The sequence below is a fragment of the Lissotriton vulgaris genome, chromosome 1_2 (genome assembly GCF_964263255.1).
Source record: "Lissotriton vulgaris chromosome 1_2, aLisVul1.2, whole genome shotgun sequence".
NCBI lineage: Eukaryota > Metazoa > Chordata > Amphibia > Caudata > Salamandridae > Lissotriton > Lissotriton vulgaris.
In genome coordinates, this window is record NC_141686.1 from 64,497,372 (window position 1) to 64,514,800 (window position 17,429).

Below are 17,429 nucleotides of genomic sequence, written 5' to 3' on the forward strand. Positions count from 1 at the left end.
GTTCTCGCCGACGACTAACTCCTCACCAGAGCTGTTGACAGTATATAAATTAGTGGTCCCAGTCAAATTACATCAAAAAATGCGAAGAACAAATATTAAAAAAAACATATATAAGAAGTAATTAAGCAAAAACACTTTACTTAGGCTACAGTGTTGTTTAATCACACTGAAGCAATGATCCAATTTCAAACAAGACATATAAATGGTCATATTTAAAAATACATCATTTGTGTGCCCGAATAGAAAGGTGAAAAGGAGTGAATGGTGACTCAAGTGAGGAGGTGAAGTAAGTAGGAACAAGTAATAGTGAATATCACAATTGAATTGATTAGCACGTTATGGAATGTTGCATGTAATGAATTACAATAAGTCACATAGCCATATACAGCAGGATATTAGAGTAAGGCAAGTATTGATAGTACTGGCATTGATGGTGTGTCGAAGTTTCAACCCCTTGATGTATGTAGGTTCTTTAAAGCCTTACTAGCGGGGTCTTCCTCAGGGCTGGTGTGAAAGTGATGGACAGGGCACCTGGGAGTTAAATTAAAAAGGTAATTTGTCATGCCCTTTGCTAATTGCAGCAAAGGCAGAAACATATAATGACTAGAATTACCGTGATTAAAAGAAGAAGCCATCATATCAACTGATGCGGTCAGGCAGGGTTGGCCCGAGGGCTCCAAAGAAATGAGGAGGAGAGTGAAAAAACACCTGCAAAAGTAAGGTGTCTGTCAGTGCCCTTGAAGTCAATAAGGGTGGCAATGGAGGAATTAAATGCCCACAAATTAAGAAGACTTACTCAAATGTCTGTAGCAGTTGTGGTTAACTGTATTGGTTATTCAAAATCCGTGGTCAAACAACCTCTTAATTGTTTTTGGCAAAAGCCCTGATTTCATCATACGCGTCATGCTAAAAAATAGAATCAGAGGAAAAAAAAAATCACTACTTCAGTCTTCGTTGAAGACACAGCCGTCATCATCATCTTCACCGTTGATGCTGTCGCTGACGAAAGCATCGATTGAGTCTTCCTTTTAACGGTTGTAGGCATAGAACGTCTCGTCGACGGGTCGGACAAAGGGCAGATTTTTTGTGAGGAAGCGGCGCAGAAGGAGTAACAGAACCAGATCTTTTTTGGGTCTGAGAAGAGCCAGGTTGCTCTTTTTTACCTCTCTTTTTCACTGAAGACTCCTTGTTCTGAGATCTTTGTTTTTTCAGATCTCTCTGACCAGAAGAAGGATCTCCTTTTCTTTGAGAAGGAATGAGGTCTCTCTTCCTTCTCGGGAGTCAGAATCCCCCCTAGATCTTTTCTTCTGAAGCCAAAAAAGAAGCCTTTCCTCACAAACTTTGAGGCTTTTTGATGAGAAAGTCTGGCAGCTCTTACAGTCTTTAGGTCTATGCTCCGAATAAAAGGCAGTATAGTCACTCTTTAGGATGGTCCTCTGAGAAAAGTCTGGACTTTTCACAAGTCTTGCAGGGCCTAAACAGCCCTTGTTTAGACTCAGACATACTGGGGAAAATACAGAACAAAAAGACATAAGTAGTAAACTCACTTTCTAGCAGCACCTCAGTTGAAGAGAATGATGAGGAAATGGAACTGCTAGCTGAAAGTTGAAGAATTCAAAGTAGAAACACTGTGACTTAGCAGAGCTCAGGCAGACTCCCTAACACACAACATGCGGTAAGAAATCTGAGGTATGGGGGCTCTGCTGGGGATGGATACTCAGGGGTCTGCGTTGTGATTTCCAGGAGTTTGGATGTTCTTTAATGAGGTTAACTAGCTGCTAAATACTTTTGATTCTCAAGGGAGATTGTCCTTTTAGCTTTATACTGCTATTTTACTGTTACCGCAGGACTCCCACCATGCCGCATTGTAAAATCTCTTCTTGAGCTTCCTTCTATTGCCCCTGTTTTGGAATTATCACCGTTGGAGTAACAACCTGGCTAGGTTCTTTCATACGAACATCCAAGACATCTGTAATAGGTTTCACCACTCTCCTTCTATCCATATTTTTATCTCTGATAATGACCAGGCACATTATACTGAAAATAGGCTCTTAGAATTCCCTATCCTGACCTCAGACAGGCTCACAGAGATCCTGAATCCGGTAAAGTCAGGCTCCCCCAATGCACTCGCCCATCCACGACTTTTAACCAGAGCTAATGACTCGTTACTCCCCTCCTTGCTTGAATTGATGAATCTTACTTACTTAATTACTACCGGAGGAATCTCATTGGCATGGAAACATGCCATGGTTAAAGCTTTGCTACAAAAATCCTATTCTGGACTTCTGCACAGTAGGAAACTATCGGCCCATTTCTTTCCTTTCAGGAATCAACAAAATACTAGAAAAACATGCTAAACAGACCCTGTCGGAATATCTGCAAAGCCACAAACTACTGCATTCTAATCAGACTTGGTTTTGACCTTTCTAAGGTACAGAGACCGCTTTTCTGGCAGTGGTCGAGGAATCCTAAAGACTACCCGACCAGGTAGGTTCAGCCATGATCATTCTGCTTGACCTTAGACCATTTGACACAGTAAACCATGACATTCTTGTACAAAGACTTGCAAATGCTGTAATAGCTGGAACGTTCTTTCCTGGCTTCAGTCATTCCTCAAAGATAGGAAGTTTCAGGTTTAGAAGAAGATTGTACATCTGATATTTTCCTTTTAAAATATGGAGTACCTCAGAGCTCCTCTCTGAGTCCTACTCTGTTCAATGTATAAATGAGGCCACTCGCAGATATCGTCCTCCCCTATGGGATCTCAATAGATACTTATGCTGATGATATGCAACTAGTCTTCTCTTTGATCCAAAATGAAGTTTCCCCTCCTGCCTCTCTAGGCATTGCCAGCAACCTCCTGACTCTAAGCCGGCTTTTAGCTGTTGCACTTTAGATTTTCAGCAGGTAGTCTCACACTTAGTGGTCCAACACAACTGGCTGTAGCTAAAGGCCTCTTTGTTGTTGATTCGGATTTAAAAGGCTCTAGGAGCTAGGTACTCAATTTTGAGCTCCAACACACTGAAATGGAGGCGATATTCCTATGGTGACCCCTAAAGACAAGATAACCAATTTCAGTTCTCCAACCTGTGGGAGTGCATCTGTGTTAATGCCAGCTGTGCCTGTGGGTCAAGAAACAATCTGCCCAGTAGAAGCTGTTTTTGTTCCACCATTGCAGTTCATGTTAGACAAAGGTCACTAGGTCCTCTCAGCCTCCAGGTGCTAGTGACTAATATCTGGCAGTAGATTCTTATTCAGCGAATGCATAGGTTACCGGGATAATAACTATACAAGACGCCTCATTCCCAACAATTGTATTATGATTCTTACATACAGTCCGATTACATGAAATCTGATACAGGGGAACTACTCTATGAAATGCCATCACAGCTCCATTGCTGGGGAAAGCTTTCACCGTCACAGTCACTGACACAGATGAGAATTTTTCACATTGATTATAAAGCCTAGTTGAAGGAGAATTAGTATGGCAAAGCTTTTTGCATGGCTTATGCCATTTAATTGACAGCCATTCAGATATGAAAACCACAGACTGTTGGAACTCTAATCTGTTAGACTTTAAATTGGTATTGTGTTCCACTCACCACAAACCGATACACCCAATGTAAGCGCAAGTAGGCGCCCTCAAGGTAAAGTGCTTTCATATAGTGTCTTACCGCCAAAAAGAGGATGACATCTTGTAGAGGAGCTAACTTGAAATGGCTGTCTGTTATGTAGTGGTTTCGCACACTTAGGTCCAAGACTGGTTTAAATTCTCGTCCTTTTTTAGGAGAATGAGAAAGTACAGAGAATACACTCCTTGGTCATGTTGGTCTGATGGCACTATCTCTATTGCACCCTTTGGAAGAAGGGCCTGCCCATTTTTCATCAGGAGGGTGGGGGTAATCCTTGTTGGTGTGAATCTCCAAGCACCAGCTATAACATCTACAGATCCGGGTTATGTTCTTCCAGAGAGGGAAGTATAGTCCAGTTTTCCCCGGACGAGTGGTGGACGGTTAGTGGGGCTTGGAGGCCAAAGTGCCTTTACCTGTACACCTCAAGCCTTCTAGCATTCATGGCCACAAACACTACTTGTGAGTACTGCTCTTGCCTGGCTTTCTGCTGACCTTCTTGACACAACTGCTGTGATGGATATGGTAGCGTAATAATTTTCTCCATCATCCTGTTCGCTCGAGGTCTGAAAGGTGATGTATATGAAAAGGCAGACCTATGAAGTGCTCCTAAAGCTCTGGGCGAATTCTTTAGCCAACCACTGAGGCAACAGAATACTTGTGATCACCCGCCTAGGGATTTGCATCCACCAGCATCGAAGGCAGACTGGATGCTTTCATTGGTGGTTACTTTTCTCTAGTACTGGATCTCCATGGCTCTTTTCGAAGGCTGATGAAGGCAAGATGTTGTTTCAATTCCCTATCTCATCCCATCTTATTCTAGCATATGTTTGCAACAGTCCTGGAGTTAGTAATTCATCACTGTGTTGCTGCTCACAACGCTACGCACTTCTCCACAGTACAACTTTTCTTACACTCCTTATTGGTATGTGGGGTGTCATAGGTACCATTTATTAGTGCAGTTTCCTAACAGTATGCACAGCTAGGGAGTCTGGAAGCACATGAAAACATGCTTTTCTGGCCATGAAGCAACCACCCTCACTTTGAAAGAACCATTAACATGGGTAAAAACAGGATGCTCCTCTGTTTTTAGAAAGTCTCTATGTGTTGATACTGTTGATATGTGATCATAGGTCACTGGGCTGACAAAAATGTTGCTTAGCTTAGGTTTTAGAAAAGTAACACAAATACTTTATTAAAAGATGTGTAATTACTGGATGAATACTGTATGCCTATAAAACACTTAATGTACTGATTACTATATTATTAGGAAATTAAAAAGAGTGCTCAATGTATTTGCTCTACCTCCCAGACTTAGACGATCAGTTGAGCTCCATCCTGGGACTGCTCAACGCTTCTTTTCTTTGTTGCTCATTTCATTAGTTTCATCTTGCTCTGCATTATTTTGATCTAGCCTTTGTTCTATTTGATTTGGAATATTCTTCCACATGCAGTGGACTCTTGTGATGTGCTGTGGCTCTTGTGGCTACAGCATGTTTGGCTGAGGAGTGATCTGATGTAGAAGAATTAAGACCCTAGAGCGGTCTCATCTTGAGCATACACCTTGCCAGTCAGTCAGTCAAAAGTCTTTATTTCGATTAATTAAAATCATAAAAGCAGCATCAAAACATTCATACATACAAGTTGCAAAAAATTTAAAATGTAATGTACAAATAAATAGGTGTGCAAAGTTTTAGCAGCTGTTCATACATATACACAATATTTACAGTTCCTGATTTGTGCAGATAAACTTTATAGCACCGCTATAGAAACTACAATTTAAAAATATACTATGTACAGATAAATAGTTGTGCAAAGTTTTACAGATTTTCGGATATATACACAAAATTTACAATTCATGATTTGTGCAAATGTTAAACTTTGTAACACCTCTATTAAGAACTGCAATTTTAAAAACAAAAGTGCAACTATTTATTACCATAATTTATAACTGAATGCCCCCTTCTCCTCCTACTGTGCCTTGAAGCAAACAGATATTTCCGCTTTTTTTGTTGATCCTCACAGCTGCCACCAGGAAACTTGCTACACTAAAAATGGTGTGCACGCTACTCAGTAGTTGCAAGTGTAAGAGAGCTGGTCTACTTGCAATAAGCCTGCTTCTCGTAGTATGGGCAATAGAAATTTCTTTCGGGGCACAGAAAACTTTTAACAAAACATAATTAAATGGAGTGTATCTTGTGTGGAAAAATTATCACAGGAGCATGGTGCAGATTCTTCAGGTTTAGCCCAGTGCAAAAAAGAAACTAAGGTGAAGTGTATTAAATTGAACCTAAATCTTGTCAACAAAAAACGATGGAAAGGTTTCGTGACAATCTTTAAATAGGGTTCTATTGAGGGGGACGACTGTAAAAGGTAAATACTTCTTGCACCCCTTTTTTTAAGCTCCTCTTCCTCTCTATCTGCCTCCAACAAGATTCTAAAATTATGTTTGATCCAAACCACATCCTCTTTCTTAATTCCCTCTGGGGCTGTATATAGTTCAGGTGGACCCAGTCTTACACACGCCGCTCTAACGTATGCCAGCCATGGGATTCCCTCTGCCTTCTCCAGGGCTAAACAATCTTTGAGGATAAGATGGTTAAGGGTGACTTCCTCATTAAGCCACGTATTTGCCCAGCAAATCAGGAGGGCTGTTTTTAAGTGATCTGTGATGTAGCCCAGACCTATTTCCGAATGTATAGATAGAGTTGGGGTTGACTGTGGAACTGACAACAAGAAATCTGTTTTCCACAAGTTGGATTTTGCTGACAGAGGCGTATCCCCATATAGAGGCCCTATAAGATGCGACTGCGCAGCATTTAGACTTATATATTTTTAGCATGGCCTCCATGGGTCTAGCTCCAACCGTTTGGCAAAGCTAAGAAGGGCTGATGTAGATCTTATAACAGCATTACTCTTCGGTTTCTGCTGGGGGAGCCAGTTACCCTTTTCGTCAAATAAGACGCCTAGGTAATTAAACACCGGTACCTTAGAGAGATGGTTTCCCAGGCATCTAAATGTGGTGACCTTACTGATCTTCCTGCGACCCCCCGCAATCATTACGTGGGATTTTCTACTGTTAACTTTTAGGTCTAATGACTCCATAAAGTTGCCGAAGTTATCCAGCAGCCTCTGAAGGCCCACCCCTGTCCGGGCAATCAATACGGCATCGTCCGCGTACAGGAGGACCGGGATGCCCGATCCCCCCGCTCGCAGAATATCTGCCTTAACCCAAGCCAAAGATTTTTCCAAACCATTTATGTATATTGTAAATAGAAGGGGTGCCAGGATACAGCCGTGTCTGACACCCCGCCTAGAGTTAAAATGGCTCATGCACCTGCCCTCCTGCGTAACCCTAACTGCTGCTGTTAGATTCTGGTGGAGGTCACTTAGGAAGTAGACTAAAGGTGCCTCTATCCCCATTTCCAGGAGGATGTTCCATAGTTTGGAGCGGTTCACCAGATCGAATGCTGAAGATAGGTCCATGAACCCGAGGTATAAATAACCCTCTTTAGCTGTAGTATATTTATTAATCAAAAGATGTAAATTCAGACATTGATCCATGGTGCTTCTGTGTTGCCTAAATCCACTGAAGATTAGAGAGCACTCCCCTGTCAGACATCCAATCCCCCAATGTCTGCAAGATGACTCTGCCCATGATCTTGACGGCAGAGTCCAATAGGGAGATTGGTCTGTAACAGGTGGGGTCCCCTCTCCTCCCTTTTTTAAATATGGGTACAATTATTGAAGAGGCCCACGAGGGGGGGAAACCCACTAAGGATGCTGCATTAAATACATTGGTTAAAATCTTTGCCCAAAAAGTGAGGTACAATATATATAGATCCGCGGGAACCCCATTGGGACCTGGTGCCTTATGTTTCGTTGTTTCTCGGATGGCCTTTTCTACATCCGCTGATTGGAATTTAACAGGTTGTATGGGGCGACCCAGGGTGAGGCCACCGGAATTTAACTCTTGGTGGTCCTTGTCGCTGTAGATACTCATAAAGTGATTGAGCCAAGCATCATCAGGGATTACGCAATCTGTGTCTAAGTTGTCCTTTTCCGAGAAAAAGGACTGATTTAAGGTAGCCCAGAACTTTCTGCTGTCCTTTAGCACATCAATTGACTGCAGGTTATCCCATGCCTCCTCTTTAATTTTGTTTTTACGTATAGATGTTACACGTTTATATTCCTTACAAAGAGAGGAGACAAGAGCCCTGTCCCTTGGGGTACACGTAAGGGCCTTTAAGAGAGCCCCATGTGCCTTAGAACACGTGGAGTCAAACCATCTGAATGCCTTCTTAGTATTGGACCTATTCTCCTTATGTAGGTTTTCAGCTATTCAATTACATATTACTGAGAAAGAAGTTATAGTTTCTGTACCCACATCATTCTCATCCAAGCATATACCAAAACTCGGCTCAACCTGATTAACAAAATCCTCAAAAAAGCTTCTGGAACTACAGCTTCCCATTTTATGAGTCTTCCTTGATCTTTTGAAGACAAGGACCGTGGAGCAACCCTGCCTGCGTCAGTAGTGGCAGCCTTACACCTCAATTCAACTTCCAATGCAAGCGGATTATGGTCGCTAAAAGTTGATATCATAACTTTATACACCCTGGTTTTGGTCAAAACACACGGAGATACGAAAATGTAGTCAATCGCAGACTCTGCACCTCGTCCTATAAAAGGTAGGAACTGCCTCTCCTCCATCTTCCTTATCCGGTTCGGTTAAGTTTAGATTAGATAATAATTCCTCTAAGGCATCCCCCGGTTTAGTGTGTTCAAAATGGGGTAATCTCCCATTCATGGGTCCCACTCTATTTTCCCCATAGCAGTCCCACTGACAGGGGTGTAAATTAAAATCCCCCATAAAAATTATCTCAAAGTAAAAGGGGTTATTAGACTTATAGACTGACAGGCAGTGATCCAACGCACTAAAATGATCCTCTTGCGGGGAGTTTCCTATTGCATTATATAGATTTATTAGGAGGTAGTGTTGGTCAGACATCAACCATTCTATAATAAGGAAATTATCTGACTCTCCCTTGAGATTTTTAAAAGAACCTGTTAGGTCTAGGGAAATATGAAAAAGTAAACCCCCCTTAGGTCTCCCCGCAGAGCCCCGGACCGCGGGGATAGAAAAACTGCGGTAACCATCTAAGATGAAACCGGACTCTGCATCCCAAGTTTCCTGGAAGCCTAGGATATCAAACTGTCTTAGAAACTTTAGCCAAATGGGCATTTTGATCTGGTTCCTGCCACGTTCCAGCTTATCATTTTACAAGTGGGCACCTGATTTTGTATTGTATAGGTTACGTCACTTATCCCAATTCCTAGACCCATGGATTCGTCTCCCAGTCAATCTTTTGAATCCATCTGAGAGAGAGGAGAGAAGCGATTATGTAGTTCTATGTCATCCCTATGAGAAAGATGTACCAGGGAGTCTGGTTGTGTAGATGTTACTGTGGGTCTTGGTGGGGCGGCAGTATCCCCTCCCCTTGGAAGCCCTTGTGTGGATCTCCTCTGAGCACTCATCCTTGTCTGGTAAGATGCTAAAGATTTGTGAGTGGGAAGAGGGGTATAGCGTGTGTGGTGTTGTTTTGGTTGCTGAAGGTAACTGTGGGCACCGACTGGGGGATAGAAAAACCCCAGAGGGAGAGGTCTAATCCCTTTATTATCAATGTTCGAGCCGTCCCAAAATAACCTTTCAGCGCTATGCCTATTGCTAAAGGTGACCACTACACAGTCTCCAGGGATTTTCTTAGGGCAGTGCACCACCCAATGGACCCTCCTTGCCATGGTAAGTGCGCAAACAACTTCCTCGCCACCTGTGCTAAACTGATGGCACCACTGTCTAGCTTTGATCATTAAATCAGCGGTGGTTTCAATAGTGTCTCCCCTAATTGGGGGTACCCCAGTGAACACGGCTACCAGTGGGGCTGCCTCTGGGGGCAGTTCCAGGTTGCGGCCCCGCTGCTGTTGACCCCTACTCATAACCGATGACTGGCTACGCCTAGTATTTACTCCAGGCGGGCAATCCCCCACCACTGTCTCCACAAGGGGGGTCCCTGTCAATCTATTAGAGCCCCCTAAGCTGGAACTTATTTTCTGGGTATCATCAATGGTCTGATTAGCAACAGATACCGCTGGCTGAATGGAGTCCCCCATTGACCCCCTATATTGCTTAAGTGTTTCATCGATTTCTCACACTTTGTCAAAAGGCCAGATACACATATATTTAAAGTATCAACAATGTATTTGGCTATGGACACGAGGGCTGGTTCCAGATGTGAAATAAATAAATCCTCCACCATTTTTCCAATTTGTTCTTTAAGGCGGGGAGCTATTCCAAATGTCTTAGTAATAGATAACTTTCTTCTGCCCGCCATATTTGTGATCTTTCGCCTCTGTTTCGGGTGGGGCTTGTGTACTGCAGCAGCCGGTATGGAGGGTGATGGCTCGGGGGAAACTACCTGAAGGGTTGGAGAAATTGTGTGGGTAGAAGTCACTCCCTGGGTGGTAATCACGCCATTTGGCTTCAAAGGAATCGCCCGGCTGTTAACTGTCTGAGGCTCTTGTTTGGGATCAATTGATTCTATAGCGTTGAGACCCAGCTCTTTTTCAGCATTAGCGATCTTTGGGCAAAACCCCCACAGCAGATGTTAAATAGGAAATAATCGATTCCGACTTTCTAGGATGTTTAGCTTTAGTCCCCACATCCTCGTTGGCACATACCTTTTTCCTTTTGCCCATAACGGATGTCAGGACGTAGATGTTAGGGGGGTCACCCGACCCGACCTCCTTCGACCCCAGACGGCCACAGAAGGCCCGCCCTCTGCCCGGGCTCAGCCCGGCGGCGCCCGCGCGCGTCCCGCGGTGCGGGAGGCGTTCCTTCCTCTTAAGGCGCCTCCGGGCGCGTTGTGGGCGTCAGGAAAGCACCAGTCCCCGGGGCAGCTGGGAGTTGTAGTGTCCCGCTGCTGCTGGGACTGGCGAGTGTGATGCCTCTAGCCGTTGCCCTCACGGCGTGGGTTGCTGTGCAGGTGAGAGTGGTGTTGCTGTTCCCCTCACGGCGTGCTCGCGCTGTAGCCTTGACCTTGCAGTCATGCCACCCTTCCTCCTAGCATTCTGTTGGCCCTGGACACTGATCTAGAGAGGGATCCTCATCTGCACCAGAATGAACATAATGCAATTTAGACGTAAATGGTGGCAGGTTTTGTGTGGTTGATTTTTTTCTTAGCGACAGGGAAAGCTCTAATTTCATCAAAAATTGCATTCTCAAAAGTGAACCTGCTTTTTTTGTCCTGTGGATGTGTGTTTTGAAGAGGGTGGCCAACATTAAGGCAATGTTAGAATCACTACATTGCCCTTCTTCTGATGTGGGCTGTTCACCACCTTCACGGTATATCCGTTGTGGGTTTGTTACCGAAGATTTGCTTGGGTTTGTTACCGAAGATTTGCTTGGCTTTGAAGTCCATCTCTATGCTGAAGAGTGAATGGAATTATGTTGGGAGTAGAGTCACGTCATCGGAGTTCCACAGGTGTGAAGAGTGCCTTTTAGCATCAAACGGTCTTGTCCATAGATGGAGGTGCAGACTCTCAGGCATATTTGGAGGAGGTTTTTCCAGACAAGGCAAGGTGCTTCTCGGGCCGTTCCTTGCTGTGGAGATGTCTTTCTGGATCAATCCCCGCAGAGATGATCCTCCGCATGAGTAGCTACTGGGACTTTTAGATGTTAGGCAGTTGTGACTAGTCCTTTGTGTCGATGCCTGAAAACCAAGATGTGGCCTTAGAATTGGGTGCAGTTTTTATTGGCAATGTTGCAGATCCTGCGTCACTGAATTTGGAGTCTTCAGAAGATGTTAAAAAGATGCAAGTGGGGTACTAAAAGGATCTCCCTACCAGTTTTCATTGGAAAGTAATGCACGCCGATCAGGTGCTTTCATAGTGATCTGATGTAAGACGGAGGATACAGATGGGATATTGCTCCAACCACAGAAACTGCTATTGCAAGAGGAGCAACATTCAAACTGAGTATTCTCCATACTCTTCCCCCCCAAACAAGTAATTCTACAACATGACCAAGGGCGGCTCCATTAACATTATCCCAAAGCGATCTGTGTTCTTTACGTTCTGCTCAGTGCAGTTGTTGAATTTCCAGGTTTCTCAGTCCCTCAGAAATGAAAAGTACTTTTGGTTAGACAATGTAATGGGGCAGTCAAAACCCTCCCTAATGACAGAAAAAAACAATCTACAGTGGAGGCTACTTCCATGGGGAATTTATAGGTATTGAAAGTCGCACATAAACCACAACCCTTTCTTCGAAAAAACACAATTTGTAACATTCCAAGCCCAGCGCTAGATGGTAGGAATGTGCACAATATGTGATTCACAGCAATACATGTTGCAGACATATTTATATACCGCAAGACATTTGGGATGCAGTTTTATTTTACAGGTGTGAATTTCTGTTCTTTCTTAACACAAAAGTAGAGGGAACGAATCAAGACTAAAGATATGGAGAAGTGGAAACTAAGAGGCTGAATGTGCAGGGACGAATGTCAATTAAAGAAACAGCTGGAGGTAGAACTGAAGTGATAGGACAACAGTGGGAGCCTTGCCAACCTGATTAAGATGAAGGAGGGCTGACTCAAGGTAGAATTTACCTACGGAAAGGAGATGGAAGGGGTAAAGATGAGAATAGTAATGGAATATGAATGAGGCAATGATTGACGCAGGGGGAAGAATCGAGGTTGGGGACAGCTGCAAAGAGTTGGTTAAAATGGCAGTGTTACGATAGTAACTGCTAGAGTGAGAAGGTGTTGAGGTGTTATTGGTAAGGGCAAGATCTAAAAAGCAAATTAGACAGATGGAGAGTACGAAAAATGGTTTTGTCTGGGGTGTCTCCGTAAGAATTGGAAACTTACATCAAGAATCAGGATGCCCCACTTAATTTAGAGAAATCCTGTAGAAAGAGTATGTTGAAAGTAGCAGAGTTGTTTGAGGACAGAGAAGAATAGATATTTGTGACATAACACTTGGAGCAGGTTACAGAGATAGCAGACAGGAAGGCCCTCCTTTAACCGCTCCTCTAACTAACAAAGATCACATTTGAGCATTTGATTCGGTGGACTGGCAGTACCTAGAGGCAGTGTTGACGGAGATGGGTTTTGGAACCCCCTTCCGCAACCTGGTTAGGACGCAATACTGTAAACCACGGGCCCAGGTAATGGTCAATGGCGCCCTTTCTCGCCCATTCCCCATCAGAAGAGGCACGAGGCAGGGGTGCTCCCTTTCGCCCCTCCTTTTCGCGCTAGCAATGGAGCCCTTTGCTGCTCTTGTTTGCACTGACCCACTTCTCACAGGATGGAGATGGCTCTGATTGGAAGAGGACAAGATTGCCCTTTACGCTGACGACGTTCTGATATTCTTGTCTGATCCAGCTCGATCGGGACCTCGGTGCCTCCAGGCCCTACATTTCTTTGAACGAGTCTCTGGCCTCCGATTGAACTTGGCCAAATCAGTCCTGGTCCCTCTCCATCTTTCACGAGAGTGCTTGATTGGCAGTCGTCAATAACCCTTCGGTGGCAGTCATTCAAATACCTGGGAATCTGGGTGGCCCTCCTTCCCGACCTCGCCTGGTCCCTCAACCCCACTAGTGAAACGGGTTCACGCTGATCTCCTTAAATGGGAAACACTGCCATTGAACACTATGGGCAGAATTAGCACTTTTTAAAATTATGGTTATGCCCAGATTTCTTTAAATTCTCCAGAACACGCCCCTCTCCTTCTCACGGTCAGGATTCCGAGAGATGGACGGCTTAGCCACCAAATTCTTATGGGGAGGTCGGAGGCCGAGGCTGGCCCTCACCCAGTGCCGGATACCGCTCTTCGACGGCAGTCTGGGAATAACGAACCTTTATCTTTATTATTTAGCAACTCAGCTCCTCACTGTGCACGACTGGTTTGATGGCGGCTGGTCAGACCCGGCATACTGTTCGGAACTAAATAATTTGGGTTTCTCCATCATTCAGGGGATGCTGTATGGGGACGTCATCTCCCAAACTGCCTGAGGTCAAGCGTGGGGTGCTTCTGGCCTGGCGAGCCTCCCGGCGTCACACCTTCTGGTCGGGTAAGTTAACCCGATAGAATACCCCACTGTGGTACGGAACATGGCTCCAAGACGTTGCCACTCTCTCTGGCTTTGGAGCATGGGATCTCATTGAGATTTCACAACTGGGAGATGTCTGGGGAGGGAACCATATATGCACCAGCAGAACCGGTACTCCCTCCACGCCTCCCAGTTTTACTGCTACCTGCAGCTGCGCCATGCCCTCCACTCTCACATCTCAGATGGCACCTACCTGCCAGAGTATAGTCCACCGGAAGCCCAGGCCATGACTGGTAACTTGGGGAAAGGTGGGATCTTCCGCATTTATCGCTCCCCCACAAATAACACCCCCAATTCCCTATCCCACCTCAGGGGCAAATGGGAGGGTTGGCTTGGATCCATGGATGATGCTGATTGGAGAGAAGCATCGATGGCTCCTAAAACAGTTACAGCCTCAGCACGGCTCCGACTAGTTCAAATATACTAACTGCACGCTGCCTACCTCACGCTGCTGCGTCTTCATCGCGCTGGGCTCTGACCTGATGCATCCTGTCCCGCTGCGGATACCCCCAGGCCGATTTTATCACATGCTATGGCTTTGTCCCAGAATCGCGCTCTATAGGGAGTCAATAATAGGAGAGCTCACTGAGGTCCTGGGTTGGGAGGTTCCCCTTAGCCCAATGAACGCACTCCTAGGCATTACCAAGGGACTGGATGGTTCCAGAGCTGAGAAACTTTTTTTAAACACGGCTCTGATGGAGGCCAAAAGAGACATTGCGGCCAACTGGCTGAATTCGACTGCACCCACCATGGCGTTTTGGCGCAGGGGGGTGGATTTGTGTGCAGGAGCAGCCCATGTACGCAGCCAGAGGCTGCCCGAAGAAGTTTCTTAGAATGTGGGGCAAATGGGTTGGCGTGGTAGAGGACTGATCATCTCAAAAGGTCACTTATGAACTTGGGCTAATGCAATGTTACTTTCTTCTCGTATGTCAGACTTTGTATGCTGGTGTACTAGTCTCCTGTCTTCGTTTTGCACTGACAAATGTACTAAGGGCTGGTATTGTTTTTCCTTTGCTGTTTTTCATAAAGTCAATAAAATTGATTATCAAACAAGATCACATCTGAACAGATAAACAGATGTCGGAGCCATAATAATGCAAACAAGCTTCACAGAGGAGAATGCTGCACATTTTAAAGTAAGCTTATCTTTACTGTTAATACCACCAGGTATAAAATGGCAACTAAGGAAAGGGAAGGTCAAAGGCAGGGCTGGAATGTACAATTAATTTGATGTTGCCCTATAGAGATGTGACACAATTATTAATGTGGCTGGCTACAGGCTTATTTTTCGTGTGAGATACTGTTGATATGTCATAGGTCACTGGGCTGGTAAAAATGTTGCTCAGCTTAGGTTTTGGAAAACTAATACAAATACTTTAATAAAAGGTGTGAAATTACTGGATGAATACTGTACGCTTATAAAATACTCAATGTACTGATTACTATTTTAATAGGAAATTGAAAAAGAGTGTCCAATGTATTAGCTCTACCTCCCAGACTTAGACGATTAGTTGAGCTCCATCCTGGAACTGCTCGGTGCTTCTTTTCTCTGTTGCTCATTTCTTTAGTCTCATCTTGCTCAGCATTTTGATCTAGCCTTTCTTCCATTTGATTTGACGTTATTTTCAACTGCACTTCTCCTGTCTTTGCTAAAGTAACCAGTAAATCAACGAACTTCAGATAACAAATTTGTAAAACATTAAACTGATTCTTACAAAATATTACATACACAGTAGCTAGACAGTATGGGACCCTAGCATTGTATGAAATCTGCACTGTAGTTCCAATGCAAAACCTTTTTGATCCAGATTGTTCTAGTCCTGACAGTCTGAAGTTAAGGGGCAGTAGAACAATGTAAGAGCTGGAACTGTTATTAGGGAAGTTTGGGTGAGGGTTAAGAATAATTTAGGGAATTCAGATTTATGAATACTGTGCAGGGAGGCAGATCTTGGCAAGCATACAGAGAGGCCTTGTATGCTAAATGTGGACTGTTCAAGCAAGCAGTTACTTGATGAGGAATTAATGCATAGGCTAAATGCTTAATTTGAGGAACAACCCAGCACTCTTTGTAACACTATAGGCTAAATGCTCTCATTAATATTAATTCTGGATTCTACCGGTGAGTGGAGAAAGAATAAAATTAACCAGATTCTCATATCTAGAGATGCAACAAGGATACGATTTCAGGCGGAGACACCTATGGGGTATTCCCTTGGATTCACCTGGTAAGTGTTTCTTGACACAATAACAGTAAATCTGTTTAATTTTATGATTAAATAAAAGAACCATGGTATTATCACAATTTCACCTTCATAACCGCCAAACACCACGCATCTGCAAAGAGCACCACTGCCCCAACTGCCATCTAAAAACTTTATGAAATTGTCTAAAAAGACCAAAAAAAACTTCCAGGCAAGCAAAAATGGGAGTGTGTGCTAGTTTTGTATAGTGCAAGGTGAGAGAGAAATTATTGCTCAAGCTATAAATCCCCACCTAAAAATACCTCCAGCAAAAGGGTTCCAAGCACTCAGAAAACAAACATTTAACTTTGAATTGAAGGAGTAGTTACTTAGCTGCAATCCTAGTTCTCCTCTAGGGAAGCTCCATTACAATGGACAATTAATTGTTCCACCTATGAGCAGAGTCCCAGAGCATATAGACACTATTTAATGAACACTTTCTTAAATAGTCCCTATTTAAGGAACAGTGGCAAGATACCTCTTACACAAATATTTCAAGAAAGGAAAAGAGAGCGACAAGTAATTCAATGTATTCAATAACCTGCAGCCTAAAAAAACTGGATAATAGTCTACCCCAACAGTATTCCATCGAACCCTCCAGTAGCAGTAGGTCCGTTTTCTTTATACAAGACCCTGAGAGAATAGTAATTGAAACGACCTTGCGTCTTCTGTGGGGAAGGTGGAGGGTTGCTCAGCACTACAATGAATAATACCCTAGAGAAGAACTAGCACTAAAGGGAAGCAACTCATCCTTCTGGGGATCTCCATTCATAGAGAGTAATACTGAATATATTAGCAAAAGCATTCAGTCTGCGAAAGAGACAAAGTCCAAGAAACAAACTATCCAAATTGATACTGTAATGAAGCTTGGCCCATCTGGCCTTCTGCTCTGTTATCGGAGTCCAGATAATATTGGCTAGTAAAGGTATACATGACATCCAAGTGGCCACATTACATACTTCACAAATAGAAACCTTTCCAACTATTAGAGAAGTAGTCGCTTTTCCACTTGTCAAGTGGGTTCTGGGATTACCAGACAAAATCCTATTAGCACTGTGTTGACATAAAAGAATACAAAAGATAATCCACTAGGAAACGGACTGGTAATTAACAGAAAAATTATCAGATTGTCTAATGTCTTTAGCTTTATCAAAATGGAATTTTCATCAGATTGGATCTGGTAAATTTCCAACAGCGCACCGGAAGGTGCCGCCTTGCGGCTTCGCACTGACACCAGTTACTTTCAAGACAGTCCACACCAATAGGCAGAGACCCAAATGCAAATTGGTAAACCATGTGCAGGTTCCTAGAACTAGAATCCTATTAATGGATAAAGTCCAACCACAGAACAGACAGGATGAGAAGGTCCGTGAGGAAACCACAGTTAAA

At 43.9% G+C, this 17,429-nt stretch overlaps 1 protein-coding gene across 2 annotated transcripts in view; it reads right to left on the bottom strand.

Annotated features, from left to right (window-relative positions):
* TULP3 (TUB like protein 3) overlaps positions 1–17,429 on the bottom strand; it is a 522,214-nt gene that overhangs the window by 369,284 nt on the left and 135,501 nt on the right. The window contains exon 4 of one of the 2 annotated variants that reach the window (XM_086952812.1): positions 15,291–15,449. The exons of the other annotated variant lie outside the window; for it this stretch is intronic. Within the exon in view, the coding sequence (XP_086808938.1) occupies positions 15,291–15,449 (159 nt within the window). The remainder of the gene's footprint in view (positions 1–15,290; positions 15,450–17,429) is intronic. 2 annotated transcript variants of the gene reach the window in all.